Raw genomic sequence first — 26779 nt, 5'->3', positions numbered from 1 at the left:
CCCCAATTCATAAACGGGTTAGGGAGTCACTTTGTTTTGACTCGCGAATTCCAGCTCTGAGTTGTGCCACCTTTGCCCGTAGGGCTGCCAAGGTGGGGGCTGGAGGTGATGCTGTGATATTTCCTTTTCCTTTTTGCTAGCTCTGCTCCTCTGCCTTTAGAGAATCCTGACACACACCAACTACAGGGGTGTATCTTTTCCACCCTGCTTCATCCCCATGAATACCTCTCTGTAACTATTGAGCCTTTGTCTCTCCACTGCCTGTTTGCCTCAAAAATATGGCAATGCCCTTGTAATTTGGTGGCACAAATTCGGGAGCTTGCTCGCCTCCAAAGCTGTCCATACGGAACACTACATGGGCTGCCCCCAACCCCCATCCTGGCTATCCTATTCTGTTCTCTATCTTTTTTATCCCAGGCTGTTCTCCGCTCTATCTTTTTATCCCAGGCTGCCGCTGCCATGGCAACACAGGCCAGGCATTCTGATGGGCTGCTTTCATGGTACACAACACTGGCTGCCAGCCACCCTCAAGCAGTGTGTGTGTGTGCAAGCAGAAGGGGCGGGCAGGCAGGGTGTGTGTGTGTAGCCGATGACCTACTTTTAACGGCACTTTCTTCTTGCCCTTGCTAATCGTGGATAATCCTACCCTGACCCAGAGATGTGGCAGAATGAGGAAGCGCGGGGACAGGCTTCAAAGAGATGCAAAAAGCCAGCGGATGGGGGTGTCTGCATAAAGTAGCAGGCACAACATAGTGGGGGAACACAACTGCTACTGTTACTCAGACCCTACCTGCTCCTAGTCTGCTAATAGGAATGCCTGCGCTAAGGTGGAAATTATAAATAAACCTTCAGTGGAAGCCAACCCTGAAATTTTTAGAACGGCCACATTAGCATCGCAGGCGTCTAGTCTCTTGAATCCCACAGGCAGTCTGACACATTTTGCTGTCCCTACAGCTAGTTTACATCTTACACTCATATTGCAGGGACAGCAATAATTGATTCGATTAACCATAATAGCTAAGTGGAGCTTCCATGTTCAGGGGCACTGCACCTCCAACCAGTTGCTGGAGGGCACCCAGTGAGGTAAGGCCACTGCTCAAATGCACAATGTGTGACCTTCTCAAAAGCATTTCATTGGCTATTGTGGGAAAGAGGAGACTGACTTGTGACGGTCCCATGTCTGAGCCCACCAGACTCTTCCTAAGCTCCACACGCAGTGTTTTGTATCCAGCTGCAGACACTTTCTTTTCTCATCATTACAAAAAAGAATGGTAAATGTGTTCTCCTCCTCCTATTGTACCACTGGTAGGAAAACGAAACAAACCGTATGAAACTTACAGGCACCAGGCCAGGTTTACGCAGCCTGAAGCAGAGGCCAGACCCAACCCTTGACACACCTCAACCTCTCAAATAACCCACCTGCAATCCTAAACATCCTTGAGGGCAGGGACAGGGAACTTGTGGTCCTCTAGCAGCTCCCCTCATGCCTGACCACACTGGCCGTGTTGGTGGGGGCTGATGAGAGCAACATTCACAGGGCCTGGCTTTCAGCATCTCCGTCCTACACTCACTGGCAGGGAGAAAGCCAGGTGTGGTTTTGGTTCCTCCAAGAGGCGGCAAAATGATTGAAGTCACACAGTGCAAAGCCCTCCCAAATGAGGCTTTGAACTTGGATGCACCTACAAGATTCCTAACACGTGGGCTGAAATAACTGCCCTGACTACCTGTTTCTGTGTTAAATGCTGACTTTCACAATTCCACATGGATTGGGGTCACGGCAATTCTCTTATTAACTTCCTTGGACAGCAGGATCTTTGGAAAGGGCCAACCTCAAGCCGAAGAGAAGGGCCCTTTCTGGCAGCAGCAATCTAGGGGAAAGCTTTGGCCTATTCATACTCCCTGCTGGATTTTGAGAAACGAGGTTAAGACTTTCTTACTCTGTCAGGCTTATGAAGAATAAGTTATCGGCCTTATGCTGTTCTTACATGCATCTTTTAGGATGGACAGTTCAAATTGACTACTTCAATGGAGGGTGGGGGCACTGTACAATTGCTATGGATTTAGGCACCTGGTGGATGTTGGATGGTGACACACCATACAAATATATGTAAACAAACAAAACACTTGAGTCCTTTCCTGTACAACATTTGGCTGCCCTGGTTGAAAGATAAAGCACCAGTGTTGTACATCCCTTTTATGCTAACCTGTTTCCACTCCCAAGTAATACTCAACAATTCCTCAGCATTTCTTGAAATTTTCTGCACATTTATTTTAGTATTTAAAAATCACAAATATTTATGTCCAACCAAGCAGTTCCTGACTCAGAAGATGATGCAGTCCCTGGCAAACCACCAGCTGTGCCAGCTGAAGCTACCCAGGAGCCTCGGCACCAGCGAAGGGTGGATTAGATGCCCCAAAATCAGCTCAAGTAGCAATATCCTTGCAGGGACTGACTGGACAGCCAGCAGAGCTCAGAGACAGGTTCCCTCCACGTGCTGAATCCCTGGCCCATGCAAGCAGGAAGGCCACCAACTTCCAGGTCTCAGTAGCTCCACAGCCTGCCTTCTTATCAGACCCCTTTCAAGACCCCAGCCGGGTCACGATCCCTTCGTGTCTCATGATTGCCCCTCTGCTCGATCCTGTGGCCCTGGGGTCTGAGTGGACGAAGGCCCGCTTCCGCTCCCCAAATCCAAGGCTGATCCTGCCGTGCAGAATTTCTCTCGTATACAAAACCCCAGTTTCAAAAACAAAAGCCCACCATCTTTTACCCACACCCCAGCCTCCTTCAAGTGGCCCGAGGGCCGTCGTCATGGCAACCTTCCTCCCACCGACTGACAAGGTCCTTGGGCACTGAGTTGTCCGAGTGGACGCCGGAGCTGCGGCACAAAAGTCTCTCCAGGGCGCCCCCTGTGGCCGGCGGCTCGTTGAGGAGCAGCGCTTGCCGCACCAAGGCCGACATTTCCTCGGGCCGGTCGCCGGCCCAGTCCGGTGCCACAGGAGCTTCCTGACAGCAGCCGGCCGGGACAGCACTGGGACCAGGAAACAACTCTTGGACGCCGCTACTGTGGGCCCTGCACTTGAGGCGAAGCTTGTGAGGGAGAGCTGCTGTCCGGACATCGGGGTGGGCATCCAGCGGCCCCGGATAGGGAACAGGTGAACCGCCCCAGCTGCGCTCTTCCCCGCTCTCCTCGCTGCTGTAGCCCTCAAAGGGGGATTGGGGCTCCTGAGCCTTCCTCATGTGCTCCACTTGGGGCAGATCCCCCTCCAAATAACCGCTGGGCGTGCTGTAGCTGGGGGGCTCTGTGCAGTACCCTGGGTGGGGGGGCAGCTCCTCCCGCTGGCTGTGGCCTTCCTGCTCCATGCAGGGGCTTTTGGGGGCCTCGCCAGCACCGCGTCCTCCTGCCCGCTCCTCCCGCTCCGGAAGCAAAGGCTGGGGGGCTGCCACTGCGGTAAAGCCATTGGCGCTGAAGAGGATGACCCCGCGAGGAACCGGAGTCTTGGGCTCCGGGTGGTGCTGCGGGGGAGCCTCGCCGTAGGCTCGGCTGACCGCCTGGGCCTCCCCCAGCGTCTGCGGCATGGGGCTGTCCCGAGACGAGCCGTCCGACATGTCCGAGAGGGAGCCCCGGGACGAATACTTGGCGGCGGACACACTGCCGCTGTCCCGACTCGACTGCTCCGTCTCGGAGGAGTCCTCCGAGTGATGCGCCCGGGACAAAGAGCTGCCAGAGTAAATGCTGCCGTCGCTGCTCTCGTAGAAGTGGGCCATGGCGTTGGTGCTGGCGGCGCTCAGCTGCTGGCTCTTCTCCATGAAGGCTGCCGTGCTGATGAGGCCGAAGCGCAGCTTGAGCTGCAGGAGCTCTGTCTTGAGCCGCACGTTCTCCTCATTCAGCGCCATCACCCTGTTCTCCAGGACCAAGTCGTTGAAACGCCGCTTCTCCCGCGAGCGCTTGGCGGCCTCGTTGTTCTTCCGGCGCTTTTCCCAGTAGCTGGCGTCCTTCTTCTCGTCAGAGATAAATTCCCGCTTCCGTCGGCAGTTGGCACTCGGCTTGCCCTTCAGCGCCCGGGCTCGCTGCATCATGCCGTCCTGGTGGAATCCAGGGAAGCTCCCTGCCGAACACAGCGTGGGCGAGTTGAGACTCTCCATGGCGTCGCTGGCGGAGGTCTGGCGATCCCTCGGCACAAACGTTCAGGTGCTCGTTGCCTCCCTGCCCTTTTTGACGTTTACCCTCCAATTGCTGAAGCTGGAAAGGGCACTTCTTGCCGAACCCTACGCCCAACGCTGTTGTCAAACTGTACTGCCAGAGGCGCTACTTACAATATAGCCTTGAGCTGTCCTCCAGCTGCAACAGTCAAACGGGCTCCGAGTTCCCACCGGTGCAAAGGGAACTGTCCAGCACAAGGAGAGCATCTTCCAGGACACCCAGAGAAGCAGGAATTCTTTCGGCTGGAGGCCCAGGCAATCGAAGACTTTCTGGTCACTCTTTGCTATCCGGAAGATGGTTCACTGCAAGACCTGTGTGGCTTTGAATCCAGACACCGGCCGACGGCAGGAGCAGAGATGTTACTGGCTGGCAGGCGCAGTGGGAAATGAAGGAATCAGTGGCAACCGCTGCGTCAGGCCCAGAAGGGAGTGAAACGCCTAAGGAGGAAGGACACAAAAGGAGGGTGTTACATCTCTGCCCAGTGCTGTCACACACCTCAGGCTCCATTTACATAATCCAGCAGGTTCAGGCAGCAGTGCCACAGCCCCTGGCAGACAAGGGCCACACCCCACATTCCAGTTCCCTCCAGAAATATGAGTGCTTTCACACAGTGGGTGGGGTCACACCTGCGTGGGGGTCACTCCCTTTGGGGAGCCCCCAAACACCCCGTCCCAAAAAAGGATTTCATGCATATACATACACAAGTTCTGCTTGCTGGTCAACGCACACTGTGTACCATATCCCCACCTACTTGAAGCATGCGACCAAAACCAGTCTTCTGCTACATGGGGCCCCGGCAGCACCGCACACTGTAACGACTTCTGGACATAGAAGGGGCACGTGACACATATAAAGGGCACACGCCAAGCTAAGGAAGGGGAGCTGAATGCACACTATTTGCAGCACAGAGGGGGGCCTTAAAGCAAGGAAATGGTTGCAACCTGGATTTAGGGTATATTTAAAGCTATGGTTTTCCCAGTAGTGATGTATGGAAGTGAGAGCTGAACCATAAAGAAAGCTGATCGCCAAAGAATTGATGCTTTTGAATTATGGTGCTGGAGGAGACTCTTGAGAGTCCCATGGACTGCAAGAAGCTCAAACCTCTCCATTCTGAAGGAAATCAGCCCTGAGTGCTCACTGGAAGGACAGATCCTGAAGCTGAGGCTCCAAGACATTGGCCACCTCATGAGAAGAGAAGACTCCCTGGAAAAGACCCTGATGCTGGGAAAGATGGAGGGCACAAGGAGAAGGGGACGACAGAGGACGAGATGGTTGGACAGTGTTCTCGAAGCTACCAATATGAGTTTGACCAAACTGCGGGAGGCAGTGGAAGACAGGAGTGCCTGGCGTGCTCTGGTCCAGGGGGTCACGAAGAGTCGGACAAGACTAAACAACAACAACTAGGGGATGTATTCCATTTACTCCAGTGCCGTCCCCAAACATGTCCATGCACAGCTGCCTGTTATTTCGCAAAGCTTGAGAAGAGCTTTCTCTTTCCCCTCTCACAGGAAAACTAATCCCATTTCTCTCTCACACACACAACCTCATCCATGCTCTGGCTGTAGGGCTTACAGTGTTTGTGTGTGTGATGAACGGTGCCAGGTTGGGAAGACGATCTGCGAAACCTATGGATCCGAGCAGTGGCGTAGCGTGGGTTGTCAGCACCCGGGGCAAGGCAAGTAATTTTTGCCCCCTAACCCGTGGATTTGAGCCCCCTAACCCTAACCCCCAGATGTTGCGCCCGGTGCGGCCGGCCCCCCCTACACCCCCCATGCTACGCCACTGGATCCGAGGTAAGCATTTGCCTGGTCCCGTTCTGACTACTGAGGAATCAGGCCACCAGGCAAAGGAGGTTGTATAAGGAAAAGCGATGTTGCCACTCCTCCTGGACACCATGACACATACGGAGGAATGCTCCAGCTCCCCTCCCCTGAGAAAGCCAGGGCCATGTGTACGTAGTGGCACGCTCCCCCATGGCGGTGGCGCTCTCCCCCCCCCTCTTTCCCTTTGCATGTGATCTACGCGCATCAGGCACAAGCAGCAGGAATATAGGTCAGTAAACACTGAATATTTATCAAGCCAAGCAGTCAAAACAGGTCTGATGATTATGGATTGCACAACAGCTCCAGAAAGAGAGTGCAGGCACAGCGCCAACAACCTACTAGCCTAGAAACTGTTTCTGCACAAAGAAACAATAGAGGCAGGGAGGCAGGGGGAGATATTGCGTGGAGCTGCAGCAGGAGGAGGCTGCAAACAACTAGGGCATTGTCCAGGGCAGCCTTCAATGTGACTGGCATGTTGCTGTGCCATTTGCCCACAGCTGGGGCTGGGGAGAATATCCCACCAGGACACACACCCCAGACATGGTTTGCTCATTTGGCTGCTGCTCTGGGCTTTTTTGTGGGACGCAGGTGGTGCTGTGGGTTAAAGCCTCAGCGCCTAGGACTTGCCGATCGAAAGGTCGGCGGTTCGAATCTCTGCGGCGGGGTGCGCTCCCGTTGCTCGGTCCCAGCGCCTGCCAACCTAGCAGTTCGAAAGCACCTCCGGGTGCAAGTAGATAAATAGGGACCGCTTACCAGCGGGAAGGTAAACGGCGTTTCCGTGTGCGGCTCTGGCTCGCCAGAGCAGCGATGTCACGCTGGCCACGTGACCCGGAAGTGTCTCCGGACAGCGCTGGCCCCTGGCCTCTTGAGTGAGATGGGCGCACAACCCCAGAGTCTGTCAAGACTGGCCCGTACGGGCAGGGGTACCTTTACCTTTACCTTTACTGGGCTTTTTTAATGAAGCACAACTTTTTTTTCTGACACGCATAATTTTTTATAGAGGAAGCAATGGGAGCACCATCACTTAGGCAGGGCGCTGTGTAAACATTTCCCTTTTTCTTTTAAGGAAAAAGCTTTATTTGTTTCATATGAACAGACTAGAAGGAACTAGAATTCACTGGCCAAACCATGGGGGCGGGGGAGAAACATTAAGTGGGGGTGTTTCATATTTCATAAAAGCAATTTATGCTAAAAAGAGTATTTTTTTTTTTAAAAAAGCAGATCTCTATTATTCTCCCCCTCCCTTCAAAAATAAATGGAAAATATGACACAATCCAAAGCCGCAAGATCCCTTGACGATCAGATATGAAACTCTGCTATGCAGCTCGTCACCAAATCTTACCACCCCAACTGCGGACCAAATGAGTGTCAGTGTGCCTTGTTGCTAATGGTACTGCAGGCACTATATACCTGCCAATTAAAATGTGGTGGGGGTTTGGGGGGGCGTTATTAGGTGGTTGTTTTTATTTTGATTATGTATTTTTTGGTTTTATATTTTGATTTGATTCGGTGAACCGCCCTGAGACCTCCAGGTATAGGGTGGTATATAAATTCTATTATTATTATTATTATTATTATTATTATTATTATTATTATTATTATTATTATTATACCCCTGCCTGAAACACAGGAGGGCCTTTGCAAGACAGTGCAGACAACGGTCTGACTTTGTATAAGGTAGCTTCCTATGTGACTATATAAATTAGGACGTGTTTGCTTAAATGATGGGAGTTTGGAGCCAGGGTTTTCAGATGTTATTTTGCCTGTTTTCATCCCAGCTGGTTGGCGCAATAACTGTACCTGGGTGCCTGAGCTTGCTTTCCCCCTCCTCCCTCCCCATCCCTTTTTCCTTGTGTGCCATGTCTTTTGGAATATAAACCTGAGGCCAGGGGCTGTCTTGCTACTGATTGTAGTTAAGTCACTCTAGGGGCCTTTTCAGCTGAAAGAACAGGGCAAAAATGCTTTAAAAAAACAAACAAACACTATCCAGCTGAAAGGATGCAAATGCTAATGTGCAGCTGGTAGAGTATGAGACTCTTAATCTCAGGGTTATGGGTTCGAACCTCACGTTGTGCAAAAGGATTCCTGCAGGGGTTTGACTAGATGACCCTTGGGTCCCATTCCAACTCTACATTTCTATTTTGCGCTGAAATCTGTGGAGCTTCCTGCACTACTTTCTTCACCCTAGTTGTTCCCGGGCCACATCTTCTCCTTCAACTCTTTCCTTGACCCATGCATTTATTTCTCATTCTGGGTCAAGTCAAGAAAATAATTTTCCAGCTAAACAACCCAAACCCCACACCCTGACCCGCCTATGGGCTCCGGCCTCATGTCTTGGTGGCACGTGGAGCTGCCAGCAGGATGGGCTGGGTGTGTGCAACCAGGATGCAGCAAGCTGTGGCATGAACAGAGGCATGACCTACTTCCCAGTCTGCGTCACCTCCCTGGGGCAGCGAGGCTTACAGCCTGCAAAGGAGGTCATATCCCAGGATGGACACACAGCCAGAGCCCTTGACTTATGTGCTGGAATACTTCTGGAGTAAAACCAAATAAAACTTTTAAATGCAGATTCATTTGACACGGATAAAAAGTAAAAGATCAGAAACAAACAAGCAAATTAACTCGAAAGTGCATCTGAGCATGGGCAGAGTGCTTTGCCACTCACAAATAGCCAAAGTCATGTCACACGTATCTGAGGCTAGAGAGAAATGGTTTCCAGCTTAATAAAGGTTGCAACCTTCAGATAAGAGGTTGAGCCTTAAGGAACTGAGATGGTCCAGCTCAGAGGGAAAGAGGGGGCTTGCAATGAAAAATATTCTGGATCAGAACAGAAGTAAAGAGCTCTTGTTTCTCCTCTACTAGATGACAAAACGCACAACGTGAAGAGAAGGAGCAGTAAACAATGCAGACACACAAGTAAACAAGTTTGCACACCACTTAGAACGCAGCCTCCCAAATTCAGTGGTACAGGATTCAATTTCAGGGAAAGTGTGGATAAGATTTACAGAATGTTACATTGCCAAATTGAAGGGAAGGGGATGCCAAATCTTAGTGATCCACAGGAGCTGAGGCCTTTCAGAATATATGACGGTCTGACTGTCTTTCCTGGACGAGTCCTAGTTTTTCACAAGTTTCCTGGAACACATGTTAAACTAGCCAGCCTGCAGTTTCCCAGAACCCCCATCCCTTTTGTAAAACAAAATGGTATTGCATTGGTCTCTTTCCAATCCTAAAACGTGGAGGCTGATATTATGGACAAGTTACCTATTTTTGGTGGTAAACCAGCAATTTCATATCTGGGTTCCTGGGGAACTCTCAGATGAATGCCATCCGGGCCCGGTGATTTACTCGTTGTTCATGTCAATTAAGGCCTAGAATTAATTACTTAATGGCCTTTTGCCACCACTTTATGCCTTCCTGAGAAGGCTGGTTCAGGAGCAATTATCTGCCCTTCATCTTCCACCGTGAAGCTTATCCTCGGTTAGCAGATACGAAGAGGGGGAATTGTAAGCAGAGGGAATGGGAAGCTGCTCTGACAGCTGCTGTGTCAGCCACCGACTTCCTCACCGCCCTGCCTTTAAGAGCAGCACAACACAACACAAATTCAGCAGCTTAGGTTTTCCTACTTCATCTCCATAAAACAGGACAAGCCGGGGCAGGAGCAACATTCCCCATTCTTGTCTTCAGTCATAGATTTCCAGAGTAACTTTGGACTGCCCGTGGCAGATAACCCTTCCCAAGTCTTCTTCCTTAGGTGACTGATATTGTTTGCTCTGCAGGTTCTTCCCTTTGCTTAGCCCTATGACTAGCAGCTTCCAAAATGAGATCCCCTCCTCTCTGCTCCCTCCCTGCAGGGCTTTCCACAACCGCTTAATGATGTAACATTACATGACAGTGTCTACTTTCCAAGCAGGAATGTTCTGTTCCTCTCCGGGTTGGAGATGAGCCACTCTAATTCTTCTTCCTCCTCCCCTTTCCCTTCCTCATCACTAGGCAATATTCTGCATAATCAAATCTCTAAACACACACGCTAGGATTGCAACTCCACACACACACACCGAGGCATTATGTAAGCAGCACGGCAAGCAGAAATTTAGCAGCCATACCTTAAAATACAGCGATAGGGGGAAATGTACCTGTTGATGTTTTGCCCATCTGGCAGTGTGTTAAACGCACAGAGACAAAGGCGGCAATCACACAATATGGGGCTGCAGGGACGGTGCAGTGGGGATGGGGGAGATGACTATGTTGTAAAGCAGAAAACCTCACTATTTAATATCAACAAGGGAGGGGGGGTCAGGAAAAGATCAAGCTAGGGGTTTCACTTTTGGCCGGTGGAGGGAGAGCTCTGGGGTCTTAGCTAGGTAAAGGTAAAGGGACCCCTGACCATTAGGTCCAGTCGTGGCCAACTCTGGGGTTGCGGCGCTCATCTCGCTTTATTGGCCGAGGGAGCCGGCATACAGCTTCCGGGTCATGTGGCCAGCATGACTAAGCCGCTTCTGGCGAACCAGAGCAACACATGGAAACACTGTTTACCTTCCCGCCGGAGCGGTACCTATTTATCTACTTGCACTTTGACGTGCTTTCAAACTGCTAGGTTGGCAGGAGCTGGGACCGAGCAACGGGAGCTCACCCAATTGCGGGGATTCGAACCGCCGACCTTCTGATCGGCAAGTCCTAGGCTCTGTGGTTTAACCCACAGATCCATTAGCTAGCCTGACACATAGAAATAAAGCAGATGGAAAAACAGGCTAAAGAGTAAGCTTGTGAAGAAGGTTGTCCCTAGGGTTGCCATATTTATAAAAGAGAAAGTCTGGGCACAAAATTTGCTGAGCTTTTTTTTGGCCAAAGTTGTTGATCTCCACAAAAAAGAGACATGGGCTGCCATGTGTCCAGATTTTCATGGACATTTCAGCGATTTTCGCCCCCCAGATGCTGAATACTGGCTATGTCCAGAAAATTCCGGAAGTATGGCAACCCTAGTGGCACTCCTAGGCCATGATTAATTTGCACCCCAGACACCGGACAGATCAAGTACTGAGCATGGCCTGGGGAGCATGGATTCACACTGCCCTCCAGGCGTTGAGTGGCCTTCATCAGATCATGGTGAGTTAAAACAGGACACACACACACACCACACAAACATCACTCTGGGCCTCTGAAAGGTGCAATGCAAATATGATTAACAAATAAAGGTAGTGGTTAGGGCTAAGTAGGTCAAGACACGCTTTGAGGCTCCCTACAGCGGAACCCCAAAGGGGAAGAGACTGTCACAAGAGGTGGCTCACTCAGCAGCAGGTGCACCCTGCAAATGGCCGCAGAGTCAGACACAAGTCGCCCCGGCAGCAACCAGGCCTTGCCCAATTGGGGCTCTCCTGAAGTGATGGGCCACAACTGCCACCAGCTCCAGCCCGTGCAGGAGAAGGTGTGGGTTGCCCAATAAGCAGGGGGCAAGAGAAAGGCAGCCTGGACAAGCTCCTGAGCTTTTTAAAATGAGTTTTGCTCTGTAAACATTCGCAGGCAAAGCTCTGTCCACACCAGGCGGTGATTTATCACTTACTGGTGTCTGGAGCTCAAGCTGCTGTTAGACGTACAGAAGCAGGGCCAGTGAAACAGCAACTCTTCCTACGGGCAACCTCCAGAGCCAAGCTCTGCTCTGTGGCTGACTGGCCACCAACCTCTCCAATTTCACAACTGACTTTGCCATCCCCACCTCCCTCCGGACGCCTCCCCCTTGCTGCTCTGAATGCGAGAGTTTTTGGCCTGCTGAGCCTCCTCAAGGGTGCAGAACGGCTTTCTAAAGCAAAGATTGCTCAACTCTGGGGCGAGGCTTTGCATGTGGCAGCAAGCAAGCCATTCCGTGCTACACAACAGCACGTACGTACACTCTCTCTCTCTCTTGCTTAGACTTTGTCCAGAGTTTCCATTGCTAAGGAACATACTGATCTCCTCCCAGGAGCCTAAGCTCTTGGCCACGACTGGGGTTACAAGTTTTGCATAGCTGTTGAAATGACTCAGGATGCCTGTAATTGCGTTTGGCTCTGGAAACCAACCAATGCCTTGATGTTTAGGGCACTGGGGGGGGGCAGCACAGGGTGTGGTAAAGGAGGATGGGAGCAGGAATGCTTTGCTCCGAGTCTGAGTTCTGGGAGGGGAGTGGTGACTAGTGGTCGGAGAACAAGAAACAAGAGACTGAAGAAGTCTGTTCACTGCTCAAACACCTCTCCGATTCCTTTGTCAATCCCTCAAAGCACAAGAAAAGAAGCGTAATGGCCTTGATTTCTATTTACAGTGGTACCTCAGGGTAAGTGCTTAATTCGTTCCAAAGGTCTGTTCTTAACCTGAAACTATTCTTAACCTGAAGCACCACTTTAGCTAATGGGGCCTCCCGCTGCCGCCGCGTCGCCAGAGCACAATTTCTGTTCTCATCCTGAAGCAAAGTTCTTAACCCGAGGCACTATTTCTGGGTTAGCGGAGTCTGTAAGCTGAAGCGTATGTAACCCGAGGTACCACTGTATATCCTGCAAATGGAACGTACACAACGGATGCTGTTTGCACTGTGACTCCACCCAGAGACCTGAAGGTTCCACTCAGCAGCCCTGAGCGCTTCTTACCAACTAGCCAGCCAACTCCACCCAGGTTATGTGATCAAGGTTTCACTTGACCTGGATTACAGAGCCCTCAGCAGGATAGTGGCAGACGCAGGTTGCCAAGACCTCGGTCAAATCCTACTCACAGAGTGATCTCAGGCCAGATGCACACTCAGCAAGGTGGTTGTGGTGGGGGTGTCCTGAGCGCATTGGAGGAGGGACACCACAAATATTGCCATGCTCAAAATTATTGCATTGCTGGGAACTGAATTAGCTGATCTGCTGGGTCCCTCCCAACTCTATAATTCTGTGTTTCTATGAAATCAGGATGGCTATGGCCTTTTTATAAACTTTCAGTGCATGCTTTAAAGGAAAGGAGGGGGTGATAAGCTACAGCATGGATCTAGGTGGTAGCTATTAATTAAGATGGGGTAAATAGGGTGATTGTGTATTCCTATCCACAAACTCCCATCTCAAACCCTTAAATATATTTATGCATTTGTACTTGTGAACGCACATGAACACACTTCTGCAGGCGGTGTGTTTATCTTTGTGTGGGAAGAGGATTGCGAGTGCATTCTTAATAGTAATTTGCTGTACTTTAAGATCAGCTGACCCTCTCAGCCTGGCAGAGCAAAGATCACAATCAGAGAAATACTGTCCGTTACACAATCAGTGCTTCTAATGCAACGTGTGAGCTTTTGAGTTACACACAACTCTTCCTGTGACTGGATAGTTAAGAAAGTGTTTTAAAAGGAAATAATACTTCTACTTGTGGAGAAGATGAACAGAAACATATTCTTCCCTCTTTTTGAAAGGAAGGGAAATCACCATCTAGACTAAGCAACATGTTGTGTAACTCAAAAGCTGATATGCTGCCTTTTGAACAGTATTTAGTCCAGGATGTTAGAGGTTTACTTGAGTTATGTACTTTCAACAATCCTCTAGGATGCAGAATTCCCCCAGTGCAGAATCTAGATTTACCTTGATGCAGAAATTTAATTTTAGCAGAGTATACACAGATGACAACGAAGAGGTAATCAGCCCTGTGTGGTTTTCTCTCTTTAACTAAAATCCCTGGAGTCCACTTTTGTATTTTTAAGTTTAGAAAGCAAGAGAGCGTGCTCAATATCACCTTGCAGTTAAGCCATAAGTGATCTGTGTTAGGAGATGAGGAGCGCACTTCTAGATCACCTAGTTCCTTATTCTTGCCAATAATCTATGTAACAAGTAAGGACAAGTCGCTGTCCCATCATTTGGCCAGGGGATCGGTCAACCAACCTTCTTTCTGCCCAACCCCTGCAGAACAGAGGGTGCAAGGTTTTGTTTGTGTGGGTATAGAGTTGTGCAAGTGGCAATTTTAAATACTGGAGGGGGGGTTCGGGAGAGAAATTGACTGTGCTGCGTTAACCAGTCGCCAGATTACACACTTCCTTACCCACATTCCTGTGGTCAGGTAGAGGACTTCATTTGGAGAGAGAGAGAGCGAGAGCGCGCTAGCTTGTTTGGAAGTGACTCTCTTCAGCTAGACACGCCTTACCCAGCTTCTTCCCTCCCACTTTCACGCGGGTGCCATGCATCGGTCTATGCTTCCTCAACAGTGTGGCACAGCGACCCTGCACATGCTCAGAGGCACTCCACTATATTCTGAGGCGGGAAGCTCAGCTGCAAACAAACCCGTGCAAGTTTAACCCGTGTGCATCAGAATGCCCAAATTATTTTACTGGAACAGCAGCAACAAGCAAAAACACACCACGACGTCTTCCCGGCTCTGGTGATAAACCGATCTTCTCCCGAAAGCAAGCTTCCCCCAGTCTCATTTCTTTCATGTCAAAGGGTTCTTGGCTGCATCGCACAGACACACAAAACCCTCACGCCCTCCCCCCCCCCCAAAAAAGTAGGTCAGGCTGGGCAGGAGAGAAGGCCCACTCGCAGGCTTGCTAGTGTTGCTCCGCGCGCGAGCCGGGGCGCGCGTGTGCGCACAGTCCAGCCGGGGGAGTTGCGCGCAAGCGGTTCTTCCCCGCGCCGCGCGCGGCTCCACTTCACACCAAGAACGCGAATGGCTGTGCAGGAGAACTTCTCCGGCTGCATTGTGCGTCCCCGCGAGCTTTTGCTTTGCTTTGCTTTGAGCAGGGAGCGGGCGGGCTGCCGGGCACATACGCACAAAAACGCAGCCCCCAAAACAAAGCTGCACATGCTCGCTGCACGCAAGACACCGTTCCCACAAACAAAGCGCGCACGCACATGCACCCGCCGCGACTCTCTCTCTCTCTCTCTCTCTCTCTCTCTCTCTCTCTGCCCGGCGAGCAGAGACCCAGGAGCCGCCGCCGCCCTGGCCGGGGGAGGGGCGGGAGCTCCGCGCCCCGGATCCCGCAATCGCAGACGCGCCCCGAGCCCCGGTACCTCTTTGGGAAGAAGCGGCCGCGTCCAGGGATCCGTCGCGCTCCTCTCGCCCCGCCAAGCGCCTGCCTCCTCGCCCAGCGCCGCCGCCGCCCTCCTTCCTTCGCCCGGCGAATGTGTGTTAGTAGGTCAGCCGGTTGCATAAGCGCTGCTCTGAGCGCCTCCTCCGTCACGCTCCCGGAGTCGCCGCACAAAACAAAACGGGGGAAGGGAAGGCAGGGAGGAAGGGAAGCGGGGCGGGGGCAGCCAGCGAGCGAGAGAGAGAGGCTGGGCCGGAGCCCGACGAGCAGAGCCACGCGGGAGGCGCCGGCGCTGCGGCGGGGGGCGGAAGGGCCGGACGAAGCCCGCCTGCGGGCGGCCCTCGCGGAAGATGCGCGGCCGGGTGGCCGAAGGCGGGTGCAGCCCCATCGGCGAGCAAGCGAAAGACTAAAGGGCCGCCTTGCTCCGAGGATTTTCCCATGCAAAACCGCCCTGGCTCTGGGGTTTTTTTGGGGGGGGGGAACGAATCCCTATTTGTGTGCGAAGAGCTCTGTAATTCTTCGGTGCAGAGAGAGGTGCACTCTGCGTATGCCCTTGGGCCGCCTTCTTTACTCATTTTATTTTTCTACCATTTTTCAGCAGCACAAGGAGGTATGCATGATCCTCTTCTTCCATTTCATCCTGACAACAACTCTCGAGGAGTAGATTAGGCCTAAGATCGGACACCACGTGGGATTTGAACCCGAGTCCCCTGAGTTCAGTGCTCCAGCTCCTCTGCCATCCTGGCTTTCCTCACAAATGGAGGAAAGATCCGAATGAATGCAACCAAACACTGGTAAGGGCTTATTAGCAAGCCTAGCCAGTGCCAGTGAAGGCATACTTGGCTGTCTCCATTGCATCCTCATTATGTTGTCCAGCAGAGCTTTTCCAGGTTTTGGGGGCCTTTTAGAGGCTGACCCAAAGCAGGTGGTAGAACCGACGGTAGTTCGCTGTGATTTGTTTGCAAAATATTTTGAGGATAAAATTGCTTGCATCCACCAAGACCTTGACTCTACAGTGGACGCTTGGGTTGCAAATGTGATCCATGCGGGAGGCACGTTTGCAACCCGCAGCATTCGCAACCCGCAGCGCCATGTCTGTACACACGTGGGTTGCAATTCAGTGCTTCTGTGCATGCGTGACCGCCAAAACCCGGAAGTTACCAGTCCATAACCTGAAAAAACACAACCTGAAGCGCCTGTAACCCGAGGTATGACTGTACTGTTATAGCAGATGAATCTCATGGGGTGACCAGAGCACAGTCTAGTCCTGTTGCGTTGGCTAAGTTTCAGTTGGTAAGGCTTGAGGACAAGGTGCTCAGATCAGTCAGGGAAACTGCTTGCACCCTGGACTCTTGCCCCTCTTGGCTGGTAAAAACCAGCAGGGAGGGAGCCCCTGGTTGGGCCAGGGAGCTGATCAATGCCTCTTCACAAGAGGGGGTGACCCCTGCCTGTTGAAGGAAGCAATGGTAAAACCACTCCTTAAGAAACCATCCATGGATTCAGAAAACCTAATTTAACTACCGGCCAGTTACTAATCTCCCTTTCCCGGGCAAGGTTCTGGAGTGAGTGGTTGCAGACCAGATCCATGCGCTTTTGGGAGAAACTGTGTTATGTACTGAGTTGAATAGGATCCAAAATGCAGCAGTCTGATTGGTCCTAGAACAATGTAGCAGTATGATTGGTCTGCAGGAGCCAGCCAATCCAGCTCCAGATGGAAGTGAATCCACAATCTGATTGGCCTACAGGAGAATCCCGGAATTAGCCAATCACGTGCAGCCCATTGTGTAATGTATATAAAGCAGATATTTTGGGGAAACTTTCATTCCTCCTCACCACTATGAGCTGAATAAAGAGCATGAAATTCACTCTCGACTCTGAGTATATTTCAAACTGATTTTCTGGATCCATTTCGATTGGGGTTTAGGCCTGGTTTTGGCACAGAAACTGCTCTGATATGATGACCTCTGTCAAGAGAGATGAAATATACTCAGAGTCACAAAGTGATTTCATGCTCTTTATTCCGCTCATAGTGGTGAGGAGGAATGAATGAAAGTCCCCTCAAGGTATCTGCTTTATATACATTATTTACACAATGGGCTGCACATGATTGGCTAATTCCGGAATTCTACTGTAAACCAATCTGGTTGTGGATTCACTTCTATCTGGAGCATGATTGGGTGGTTCCTGCCAACCAATCATACTGCTGCATTGTTCTAGGACCAATCAGACTGCTGCGTTCTGAATCCTATTGTTCTAGGACCAATCAGGCTGCTGCATTTTGGATCCTATTCAACTCAGTACATAACAAGAGAGACATGGGAAACATGTCCCTGTTAATTCTTCTCAACCTCTTAGCAGCTTTCAATACCATCCACCATGTTATCCTTCTGGAGCGACCGTGAACTAGAGGTGGGTGGCACCGCTTTGTGGTGGTTCCCGTCCTACTTGGATGGTTGTTCCCAGGGGGTGTTGCTTGAGGAATGCTTTTCAGTCCCATGGAACCTTCAATGGGGGGTTCTGCAGGGCTCAATCCTATCCCCCACGTTGTTTAACATTTACATGAAACCGCTGGGTGCGGTTATCCGGAGGTTCGGAGTACGTTGTCAGCAGTATTCTGATGACAGCTCTATTTCTCATTTACATCTGCAGGAGCTCCTCCCTAACGTCACCTGCCATTGTTAGCATAGGTTTGATGTCTGCTGTGCTACACCTCAAATGCTGGGAATAAACTTCAGGTTGGCTGTGTCTCTGGAGGAGTCCTCGCTCTTCCTCTGGGCGCCTTCTACCTGCTCAGGGGACAAGAGATCTCCACAGTTTTGGAAATGTTCTCACTGAAAATGTGTACACATGCATGCACAAATAACACACACACGTATATGAATTGTCCATGAAACTCTATGTCTACAGTTTGGTAGAGATGGGAGTTCCTTGAGCGTGCGCTTTATTAGATAACAATATTTAGCCAACCTTCGCTCAAGACGCGAGGGCATGTGCACACTTGAGGTTAGGCTGAGAGATTGTGACTGGGCCAGTCCTAATCCAGCACTCTAACCACTAAGACACACTGGTTTTGAATCTGGGCCTCTTCATTCTTTGTCAAACACTGAACTGGGTTGCTACTCTTAACATGGAATCACTGTGGCGGTTAACCAGTCATACTTCCCATGGTGGTTGTGAAAGATTTCAGAGATAATGTCTGTGAAATAGTTGGAAAACTTGTAGGGAAAGTGACTAACATAGTAATACGAGAACCCTGGTATCTCTCCATTAATTCACTAAATGTTATTACTTCTTCACCCCGGGAAGAAGAGGTGAGTCCCAGCACTTCTCCTTTCATTCATTGACCATTGCACCTTCCCCTTTCCTTCTATAAGCTGGAATTTCTCCCGTTTCGATGTGAAAAATCAGTCCTGAATTACTAATTGAGGAAGTATTCATTATTGCATTGGACCATCATTTCAGACTGGTCCCTAACCTTGGACCTATTTAATCGCAAAAACCAGAGAGAGAAAGTGGGAAGAGTTACAAGGGCATTTGTTGTGGTGACGTTTCATAGCTCATCTTAAAAGCCATTTTCCACCACACTTTATATGATTGAGAGAAACACCTTCAGGTGGGACAATGCAGATTCTGAATGGCTGTTGGGGGGACAGGACAGACAAGCACTGCAGCTTACCAGATGGAAAAATCCCTCCTCTTCTCCTCTTACACCAATTTCAGGGGAGAGGAAGAAGCCCAGTTGCGCAGGCAGAAGGCAACTACTCATCAGTGAGTAGTTGCAGAATACACCCAAAGAAGAGCCCTAGTCGGGAGGGGCCCTTTTTTGTTGCCATCTGCCATCTTTACCCAAGATAACTACAATATTTCGGTCACCCAACTGCCCAACTAGTGGATCTGCTGTGTGGAATATGGTTGGGTGAGGAGGAAGACAAGGGTCAGCAAACTTTTTCAGCAGGGGGCCGGTTCACTGTCCCTCAGACCTTGTGGGGACTATATTTGGGGGGGGGGGAATGAATGAATTCCTATGCCCCACAAATAACCCAAAGATGCATTTTAAATAAAAGCACACATTCTACTCATGTAAAAACATGCTGATTACCTGACGGTCCGTGGGCCAGATTTAGAAGGCGATTGGGCCGGATCTGGCCCCCGGGCCTTAGTTTGCCTACCCATGGTGATGATGATGATTAATTGAATTTATATACTGCCCTATATCCGGAGGTCTCAGGGCAGTTCACAGAATAAAATCAAAATAGAAAACTACAAAATACATCATCAAAATAAAAACAATACCCTCCTCCCAAATAACCCACCACATTTTAAATGGCATGTATCATATAGTGATTGCAGCATCATTAACACAAGGCACACTGACATTTGGTGACATAAAAAGTCTTTTAAAAGTATTATTAAAGGTAAAAGGTAAAGGTACCCCTGCCCGTACAGGCCAGTCTTGACAGACTCTGGGGTTGTGCGCCCATCTCACTCAAGAGGCCAGGGGCCAGCGCTGTCCGGAGACACTTCCGGATCACGTGGCCAGCGTGACATCGCTGCTCTGGCGAGCCAGAGCCGCACACGGAAACGCCGTTTACCTTCCCGCTGGTAAGCGGTCCCTATTTATCTACTTGCACCCGGAGGCGCTTTCGAACTGCTAGGTTGGCAGGCGCTGGGACCGAGCAGCAGGAGCGCACCCCACCGCAGGGATTCGAACCGCCGACCTTTCGATCGGCAAGTCCTAGGCGCTGAGGCTTTAACCCACAGCGCCACCTGCGTCCCTAAAAGTATTATTAGCAGAGTGCTATTTTCTTGTGCCTCTGAATCAAAGGAGTGCTCATGTAGCTCTTTTATTTGCTGGGTGGGGGAATGGGTGAGCACCAGCAAGAATAATTCCCAGTGCATCCATATCCATCCATTACATAACTCTATTTTATTTTAAATTTAGTAATAATAATAATTATTATTATTTATAAATAAATTTAAACATAAATTTAATATAAAAATAAAGAAGGAGCCAGAATGGAAGTGATGTATACCAGCAAACCAGCAAAACCCTAAATACTAGTAGGCTAATGTGTACAGTGGTACCTCAGTTTTTGAACATCTCGGAAGTCAAACGTTTTGGTTTTCGAACACCAAAAACCTGGAAGTAACTGCTTTGGTTTTCAAAAGCTGAAAACCCGGAAGTAATTGCTTCAGTTTTCAAACACCTTTCAGAAGCCAAACGTGCCACGCGGCTTCCATATTGAGTTTTCCGTATGTAAATGCTTCTGGAAATGCATGCTTCGGTTTTTGAATGTTCAAAAACCGTTCCACTGTATAAAGTTATATGTAAAACAGCCCTGCGCTTCTGCTTGATTACTCAGAAGTAATTTTCATTGAGCTCGATGGGATTTACATGCAGGTAGGTATGTGTAGGGTGGCAGCTTTAAATGTATTAAATACTGTAAACAAAGGTTCGTTTTAAATAAAGCACCCGTGAAATCGTGCTCAATCATAAAATGTCCACCAGGCACTTTTGTAGCTGGAAAAATAAATGCAGTGAGCCCTGCCAGGGAGATTAGTGCCCATCCCTACAAGCAGGAAAACAAATGCCACCCTAGCCAATTAGAGCAAAATGGCTGCTATAATTTTCAAAGAAATAGAAGGGAAATGAAGATATGGTACTCTTTTCTTCATTGGTCAGCACAAGGAAATGGCAGACCAATAGGTTTGGGTGCCTGAGCTAGAAAATCCAAACGGTGGCTCACATGGTGCGAAAATGCAATCATGAATGAAATATTTGATCACTGGCTTCTTTTTGGCACCTTCCAATCTGCCGTCACAGCCTGCCTAAATAATGGATCAGGCCCTGGAGGAAAATGAAACAGGAAGTCCCTTCCTTGCTTGTCAATCAGACTAATGCCTTTGTATTCAGTGGCAGGAAAGAGCTCTGAGGGCCGAGGAAGGCTTGACTTCTGACTGATCAGCTGAGCAGAACACTGCTTGCTCATTTCGTCTGTATAATTTTGTTAGTAAATAGGCTGAATAATTTGTTTTCTTTCTTTTTTTATTTACAAACACATAGACACGAAACAAAATCCATATTACCCTACCACCCTAAATTACAGACATTAAAACACCCTTGTGACTTCCCTCCACCGTCTCCCACCCTCCTATATATTATAATATTTCACATTGCAATTTTTATCTAAATTTATATTTCTTAACTCTTTTAACTTACTATTTTTTATTTTTTTAACCAGCTTTACAAACATTAATCCAAACACATCAACATGTTAGTTTCTGAGCAGTACTTGGACATATAATCCTCAAACCATTTCCACTGTATTTTTATTTTCTGGTTTGATTGGTACCTTATTACTGCAGTTACTCTTGCCCATTCTATAAATTCAGTTAGTTTATTTATCCAGTCATCCTTTGTGGGTATATATTTCCCTTTCCAGTTTTGTGCAAGGAGTAGCCTTGCTGCGGCTGTCGCGTATAAGAATAATAATTTCCTATCTTTACCTATTATACTCAAGAAATATGCCTCTGGTTTTTCCTCTAAATTAATTCTGAGCATCTTTTTTATTTCCTCATGAATTTTTTAACTTTTCCGCAACCCCACCATAAATGTATCAATGTACCCTCTGCCTCCTCGCACTTCCAGCACTTCCTTTCTCTTTAAATGGAAGCTGAAAATTCAAGGAAGAGAGGAACATCCCAGATTTGGGATCCCAAACAAAGCGCTCATGGGCAGCACAGTGCCCTTGCACACACACACCCCAACCCCACTTGACACCTGCAAAGGCCCCCCTTGCCACTAGTAATTTGGGGAAACAAATAGGGGTTTGTGGGGTATCTTGTAATGAAGTTTCCCTATCCGCCATCACTCTTCAGCTATTACATACTGCAGGCTAGCAAACCACAAATCATAGAATCTTAGTTGGGACCACAAGGGTCATTTAGTCCAACCCCTGCTTGCTTTAAAGGAGCAAAGTGGGAGAGGAGAGGAGCCTTCTCCCCTTAAACCCCTCGCCTGCATTATTAGCAGCATCCTTCTCCACCCACCCCACACGCGCTTCTTCTCCCCTTATACCCCTCTTCTTCATTATTAGCAGCATCCTTCTCCACCCACCCCATGCGTGCTCCTTGTCCCTTGAGTGCTTTTCCTTCCCTCCCCACTTAAAACGTGGTTACAAAACACGGGTCCACATGGATCCTCAGGATTTTTGCATTGGGTCACCCCAAATTCACCATCAGATCACATAGCATGTCCATGGCTACATCTTGCACCAAAAAAACCACGCACCCACTGTTGCCTGGGGCCACAGTGGTGCAAAAACGTGGTTACAAAGCATGGATCCACATGGATCCTCAGGATTTTTGCATTGGGCTACTCCAAACTCACTGTCAGATCACATGTCTGTGGCCACAGCATGAACCACAAAAAATCATACATCCACTGTTTCGTTTAGAATATTTTTTTTCTTGTTTTCCTCCTCTAAAAACTACGTGCGTGTTATGGTCGTGTGCGTGTTATAGAGCGAAAAATACGTAAATTTTCCACAGGGGAAGCGGGGGGGAGGGGTAAAGCAGCGAAGCTATATGCCGTTGTTTTATTTGCAAAGTGCCTCGTTACAGGCTGTGTTACAGAAGGGCATGGGAATGAGCGGGTTGTGTGTCAAAGGGGCTTCCTGCAAAAGGTGGGGCTTGAGCTTCACATACAGGTTTGAAACAAACAGGCAAATATTGGGCTGCAGGCTTCTGATCTTACAGAACCAGGAACTGCCACATTTCCCAACCTTATAAAGAAAAGATCTGTGAAGCAGTCAATGTTTGCTGACTCCTGTGCCCTCTGCTGGAAATTCTCATGGCAGCACCCTTTCTGTAAACTAGTCAGCAACTAGTTTGGTAAAGGGAGTCTCAGGCCGGTTTCCCCACCCAGAATCCCTAAAGTGGTCTTTTAGCAGCTTCTGTTGCAGTAGATGCCAATTTTCTCTGTGCACCTTTCATTTTGCCTCGTACTTGGCAAATGGAAGAGGATCATGTGCCCTCCTTAGAAGGCTTGGGTGTGGGTCCAGCAAGGCTCCAGCTTCTGGTGCCTAAAGGATTTGCCAGCACTGCAATCCATCATGAAGGAAAGTTGCAGGTTTGTCTGCTGTTGTACCTGACTTTTCTATTTTTCAGAATAGCAGACAGTGATAAATAAAGCCTATGCTTGCACAGTGGGGCTTCCTCCCTAATTCTTTGTTGATAGGGTTGGGCGTTCCTATTCTCTGACCCCTTCTCTGACACTAACGTTGCCAAATAACTAACTCCACTTCTCTGGCACTAATGGGTAATACATTGGAGTTTCCCTGCATGCATCAGGGCTGAAGCCTACAGGTGGTGGGCCTTGAATATGTGACCTGTGGGATTTCAGGTGAATATTTAGCCTGCGCACAACCTCCCAGATCTGCTCAACGAAGAGACCTGCAGAGTGATGACCCCAAGGATCTCTTCACAGCAACAGGGTACCTGAAATATACTCAGAGTCGCAAAGTGATTTCATGCTCTTTATTCAGCTCATAGTGGTGAGGAGGAATGGAAGTCCCCTCAAAGTATCTGCTTTATATACATTATTTAACACAATGGGCTGCACGTGATTGGCTAATTCATACTGCTGCATTGTTCTAGGACCAATCAGACTGCTGCATTCTGAATCCTATTGTTCTAGGACCAATCAGACTGCTGCATTTTGGATCCTATTGTTCTAGGACCAATCAGACTGCTGCAGTTTGGATCCTATTCAACTCAGTACATAACAGTACCACAAGACAGATCTTTAACCGTGATCCATATACAGACTTCCAGCTTGCTTGCTGGTCTGAGCAACTAGAAACTGGGTGTGTGGAGGGAACAAGCAAGCAATGTGTTTCCAAAGCTGGATCTCTGCTACTCCTCCTGAACAGATAATCCATGATATCACAAATTTTCTGACTGGGGTTAGATGCACACAGACTTGGGCAACTGTAAGAAATGTGTCCATGGGATCCATTTTGCTTCACTGGATCAGGTCAACTATGGATTCGGGGCAGAGAGTCAAGCAAACAACTCATAATTCTAAAGGGGGGGTTCCTCTGTGGGCATGGCTTCAACCTCACTTATAAGGTAGGGTTTTTGTGTCATTAGACAGCAGATGATCGGCAGGTGGGAGGTTCTGCCCTCCTGTCAGGGGGCCCAGTGAGGGTGCAGGACTCGGACTCCGGCCCACTGGTCCAGACTCTTTAAGTATCTCGATTTTCCAGGGACAGTCCCGGAATTATGAAACTGTCTCGGCTTCTGATTTGATCCCAGAATGTCCCTATTTCCCCTGCCAAGGCCGCCTGCTCTGAGCTCAGGGTGGCTCATTAGCCAGCGCTTGCCCCAAGCGATGGCAGTGGTAGCAGTGGCGACTGCAAGGAAACACCCCATGTCTGCCACTGCCAGTCTCATCTCTTGGGCAGCTCGTAGCGGCTGCTGGAGAGCAGGTGAGGAGGGAGAGAGGCTGCAGCCACTGAGCCCGTGTGACACACTTTCTCTGAGGTACAGTGGTACCTTCCATTCAACTTCCAAAACGTTCGGAAACCAAAGCTCCTGCAGCCAATCCGAAGCCGTGGAAGCCCTGTCAGACATTCGGCTTCCAAAGGAACGTTCGAAAACTGGAACACTCACTTCTGGTTTTTGATCGTTTGGGAACAAGAATGTTTGACTAAGGTTACCAGACGTCCCCATTTCCTGGGGACAGTTCCCGATTTACAAATCTGCCCCCTGACAAAATCCTATCATTCCTACTGAAGTTGAAAAGTGTCCCCGGATTCATTGAAAAAAACCTTAATATGTTTAATTTCATAATGTGAAGATCTAAGGATGTTAATGTCTAAGTTAAATTATTTTAAGAACTACGATTTGGAAAACCGTTAAAAGGACATGCAATGAAATTCAACCAAGGGGAAGCGAGGAAGTCACTTAATAACGTTAATAAGTGTAATTTTTAATAAGGCTATGATTTATGATTGTTTATGTGTTTGCTTGTTTATAATGTTGTGAAAACCAATAAAATTTTTTGAAAAATAAAATCAAATCTGGTAACTTGACTCTCAAGGCGTTCAGGAGCCGAGGTACAACTGCATAGACGAAGGACAGAGTCGCACTGGGCATGAAGAAAGGGGGAGTGGAGCCCAAGGAATCTTGATTAAAACAAACAAATTCTTGGTGTGTGTTTTTCTTTTTCCAACTCTAGCAAAAATCAAATCAAATCGGGATTAAGGGATTTTCTCAGGATGGTGGAGGAGGTGTAGCCGTGGGGGCTTTTGCCCTCCTTCCGATAGGAGATGCTCTGCAGGAGTGCTGGGTGGGAACAAAAAATACCGGGTCGAGCGTGGTAAGTTGTGCGGGAGTGAGAAATGTCTCTATTTTCATCTGATGAGTGCTGGGAGGTGTGCTGGTCAGATCCTGTTCCTAACCCCTGTTTTAGAACTGGAGCCAATTCTATGCCTGAATATGTGCTTTCCTACTTTGGGAGGCAACAGTATATCAATATACCAGAACATTAATGTGTATTTTAAAAAGGAATTGGTGGAGAAGTGAACAGGTGTCACCCGTTATATTGATTTTTGCTTTTCTCTGACTAAAGTAATCAACTTTAATAGAGTCCAGCAAGCGGTGCATGTAATTGTAACCGCCGGGTTAGTGATTTACTGCATTCAGTCCCCTCCACAAAAAGCTCAACAACTTTGGGCCAAACTCCCCCCAAAAAAGCTCCACAACTCTGGCCCATTTTCTTAAACTGGAGTCCCCCAAAATAGTGGGTGTGTTATACACGGGGTGGGGGAAAGTACGGTAACTTTGCTCTGCTAAATGTGTACAGTGGTACCTTGGGTTAAGAACTTAACTTGGTCTGGAGGTCCGTTCTTAACCTGAAACTGTTCTTAACCTGAGGTACCACTTTAGCTAATGGGGCCTCCCGCTGCCGCCGCAATTTCTGTTCTCATCCTGAAGCAAAGTTCTTAACCCGAGGTACTATTTCTGGGTTAGCGGAGTCTGTAACCTGAAGTGTCTGTAACCTGAGGTACCACTGTATTCTGCGGTTGACCTCCTTTGCTAATGTTTTATGTCGAAATCTTTAGGATAATATTTGAATTTCCTGTTAATTGTGTTGCTTTGTATGTATAATTTTCATTCCCACCCCTGTAATGTTTTATTCTGCATTGTTCTATTTGATGTTTTAATTTAGGTTGTAAACCGCTTTGAGATTTCCCCCCCCCCTTTAAAATGGTATAGAAATGAAACTGATGATGATGATGAAGATGAAGTAGAAGAAGCTTGCGAGGTCTCGGGCCACTACCACCTGTGGAGGCTGGTGGTGGTCTTTAATGCACCTGCCCATTCTTCTTGCCCAGGATCTTGCCTATGCCATACCTTTTACTTGGATTGGTTGAAGGGAGTGGGCATATCCCCCCCCCCACCATCTTTCCACTGCCCCCCCCCCAAAGAAGCTATTTTTCCTGATCTTGGTTTATTAATTTAGGGCAAAACAGACTGTGTGTATAGCAAATTATTACTGGGGGGAATGGCACGGGAGGGAAAGGGTTAACCTGGGGCTGGGCCAGCTGCAAGCAATGATTTTAAAATGTGCTTGAAGTCACATCCAGTTTGACCCCAAAAGCAGAAAATCCAGTTGGCACTCCTCTAATGCAAACTTGGCCTGTGTATGTAGCAGCGTGATCAGAGGAAATTTACTC

The 26779-nt window shown here is 48.9% G+C and overlaps 1 protein-coding gene across 2 annotated transcripts; it reads right to left on the bottom strand.

Moving 5' to 3' along the window:
• Positions 1-2244: 2244 nt before the first annotated feature.
• Positions 2245-15328, bottom strand: LOC310834876 (uncharacterized protein). Of its 2 annotated transcripts, none has more exons than XM_083719360.1 (2): positions 15019-15328; positions 2245-4639 (listed from the first exon to the last, which is right to left on the bottom strand). In XM_083719360.1, the coding sequence occupies exon 2, from the start codon at positions 4142-4144 to the stop codon at positions 2786-2788; it is 1359 nt and encodes a 452-aa protein (XP_083575486.1). In that variant the 5' UTR covers positions 4145-4639; positions 15019-15328; the 3' UTR covers positions 2245-2785. The 2 variants fall into 2 exon arrangements, with proteins under 2 accessions (XP_083575486.1, XP_083575487.1); XM_083719361.1 differs by lacking the exon at positions 15019-15328 and adding an exon at positions 11586-11708.
• Between the last annotated feature and the right edge of the window lie 11451 nt (positions 15329-26779).

The sequence above is a fragment of the Podarcis gaigeae genome, assembly GCF_964106915.1.
Source record: "Podarcis gaigeae genome assembly, chromosome: 17".
NCBI classification, from domain to species: Eukaryota; Metazoa; Chordata; class Lepidosauria; order Squamata; family Lacertidae; genus Podarcis; species Podarcis gaigeae.
Note: the sequence above shows the minus strand (reverse complement) of the source record. Positions and strands in the feature narration are given on the sequence as shown.

Excerpts from the sequence above, each read along its gene's own strand:
- LOC310834876 (XM_083719360.1), bottom strand. The coding sequence starts at position 4,144 with ATGGAGAGTCTCAACTCGCCCACGCTGTGTTCGGCAGGGAGCTTCCCT.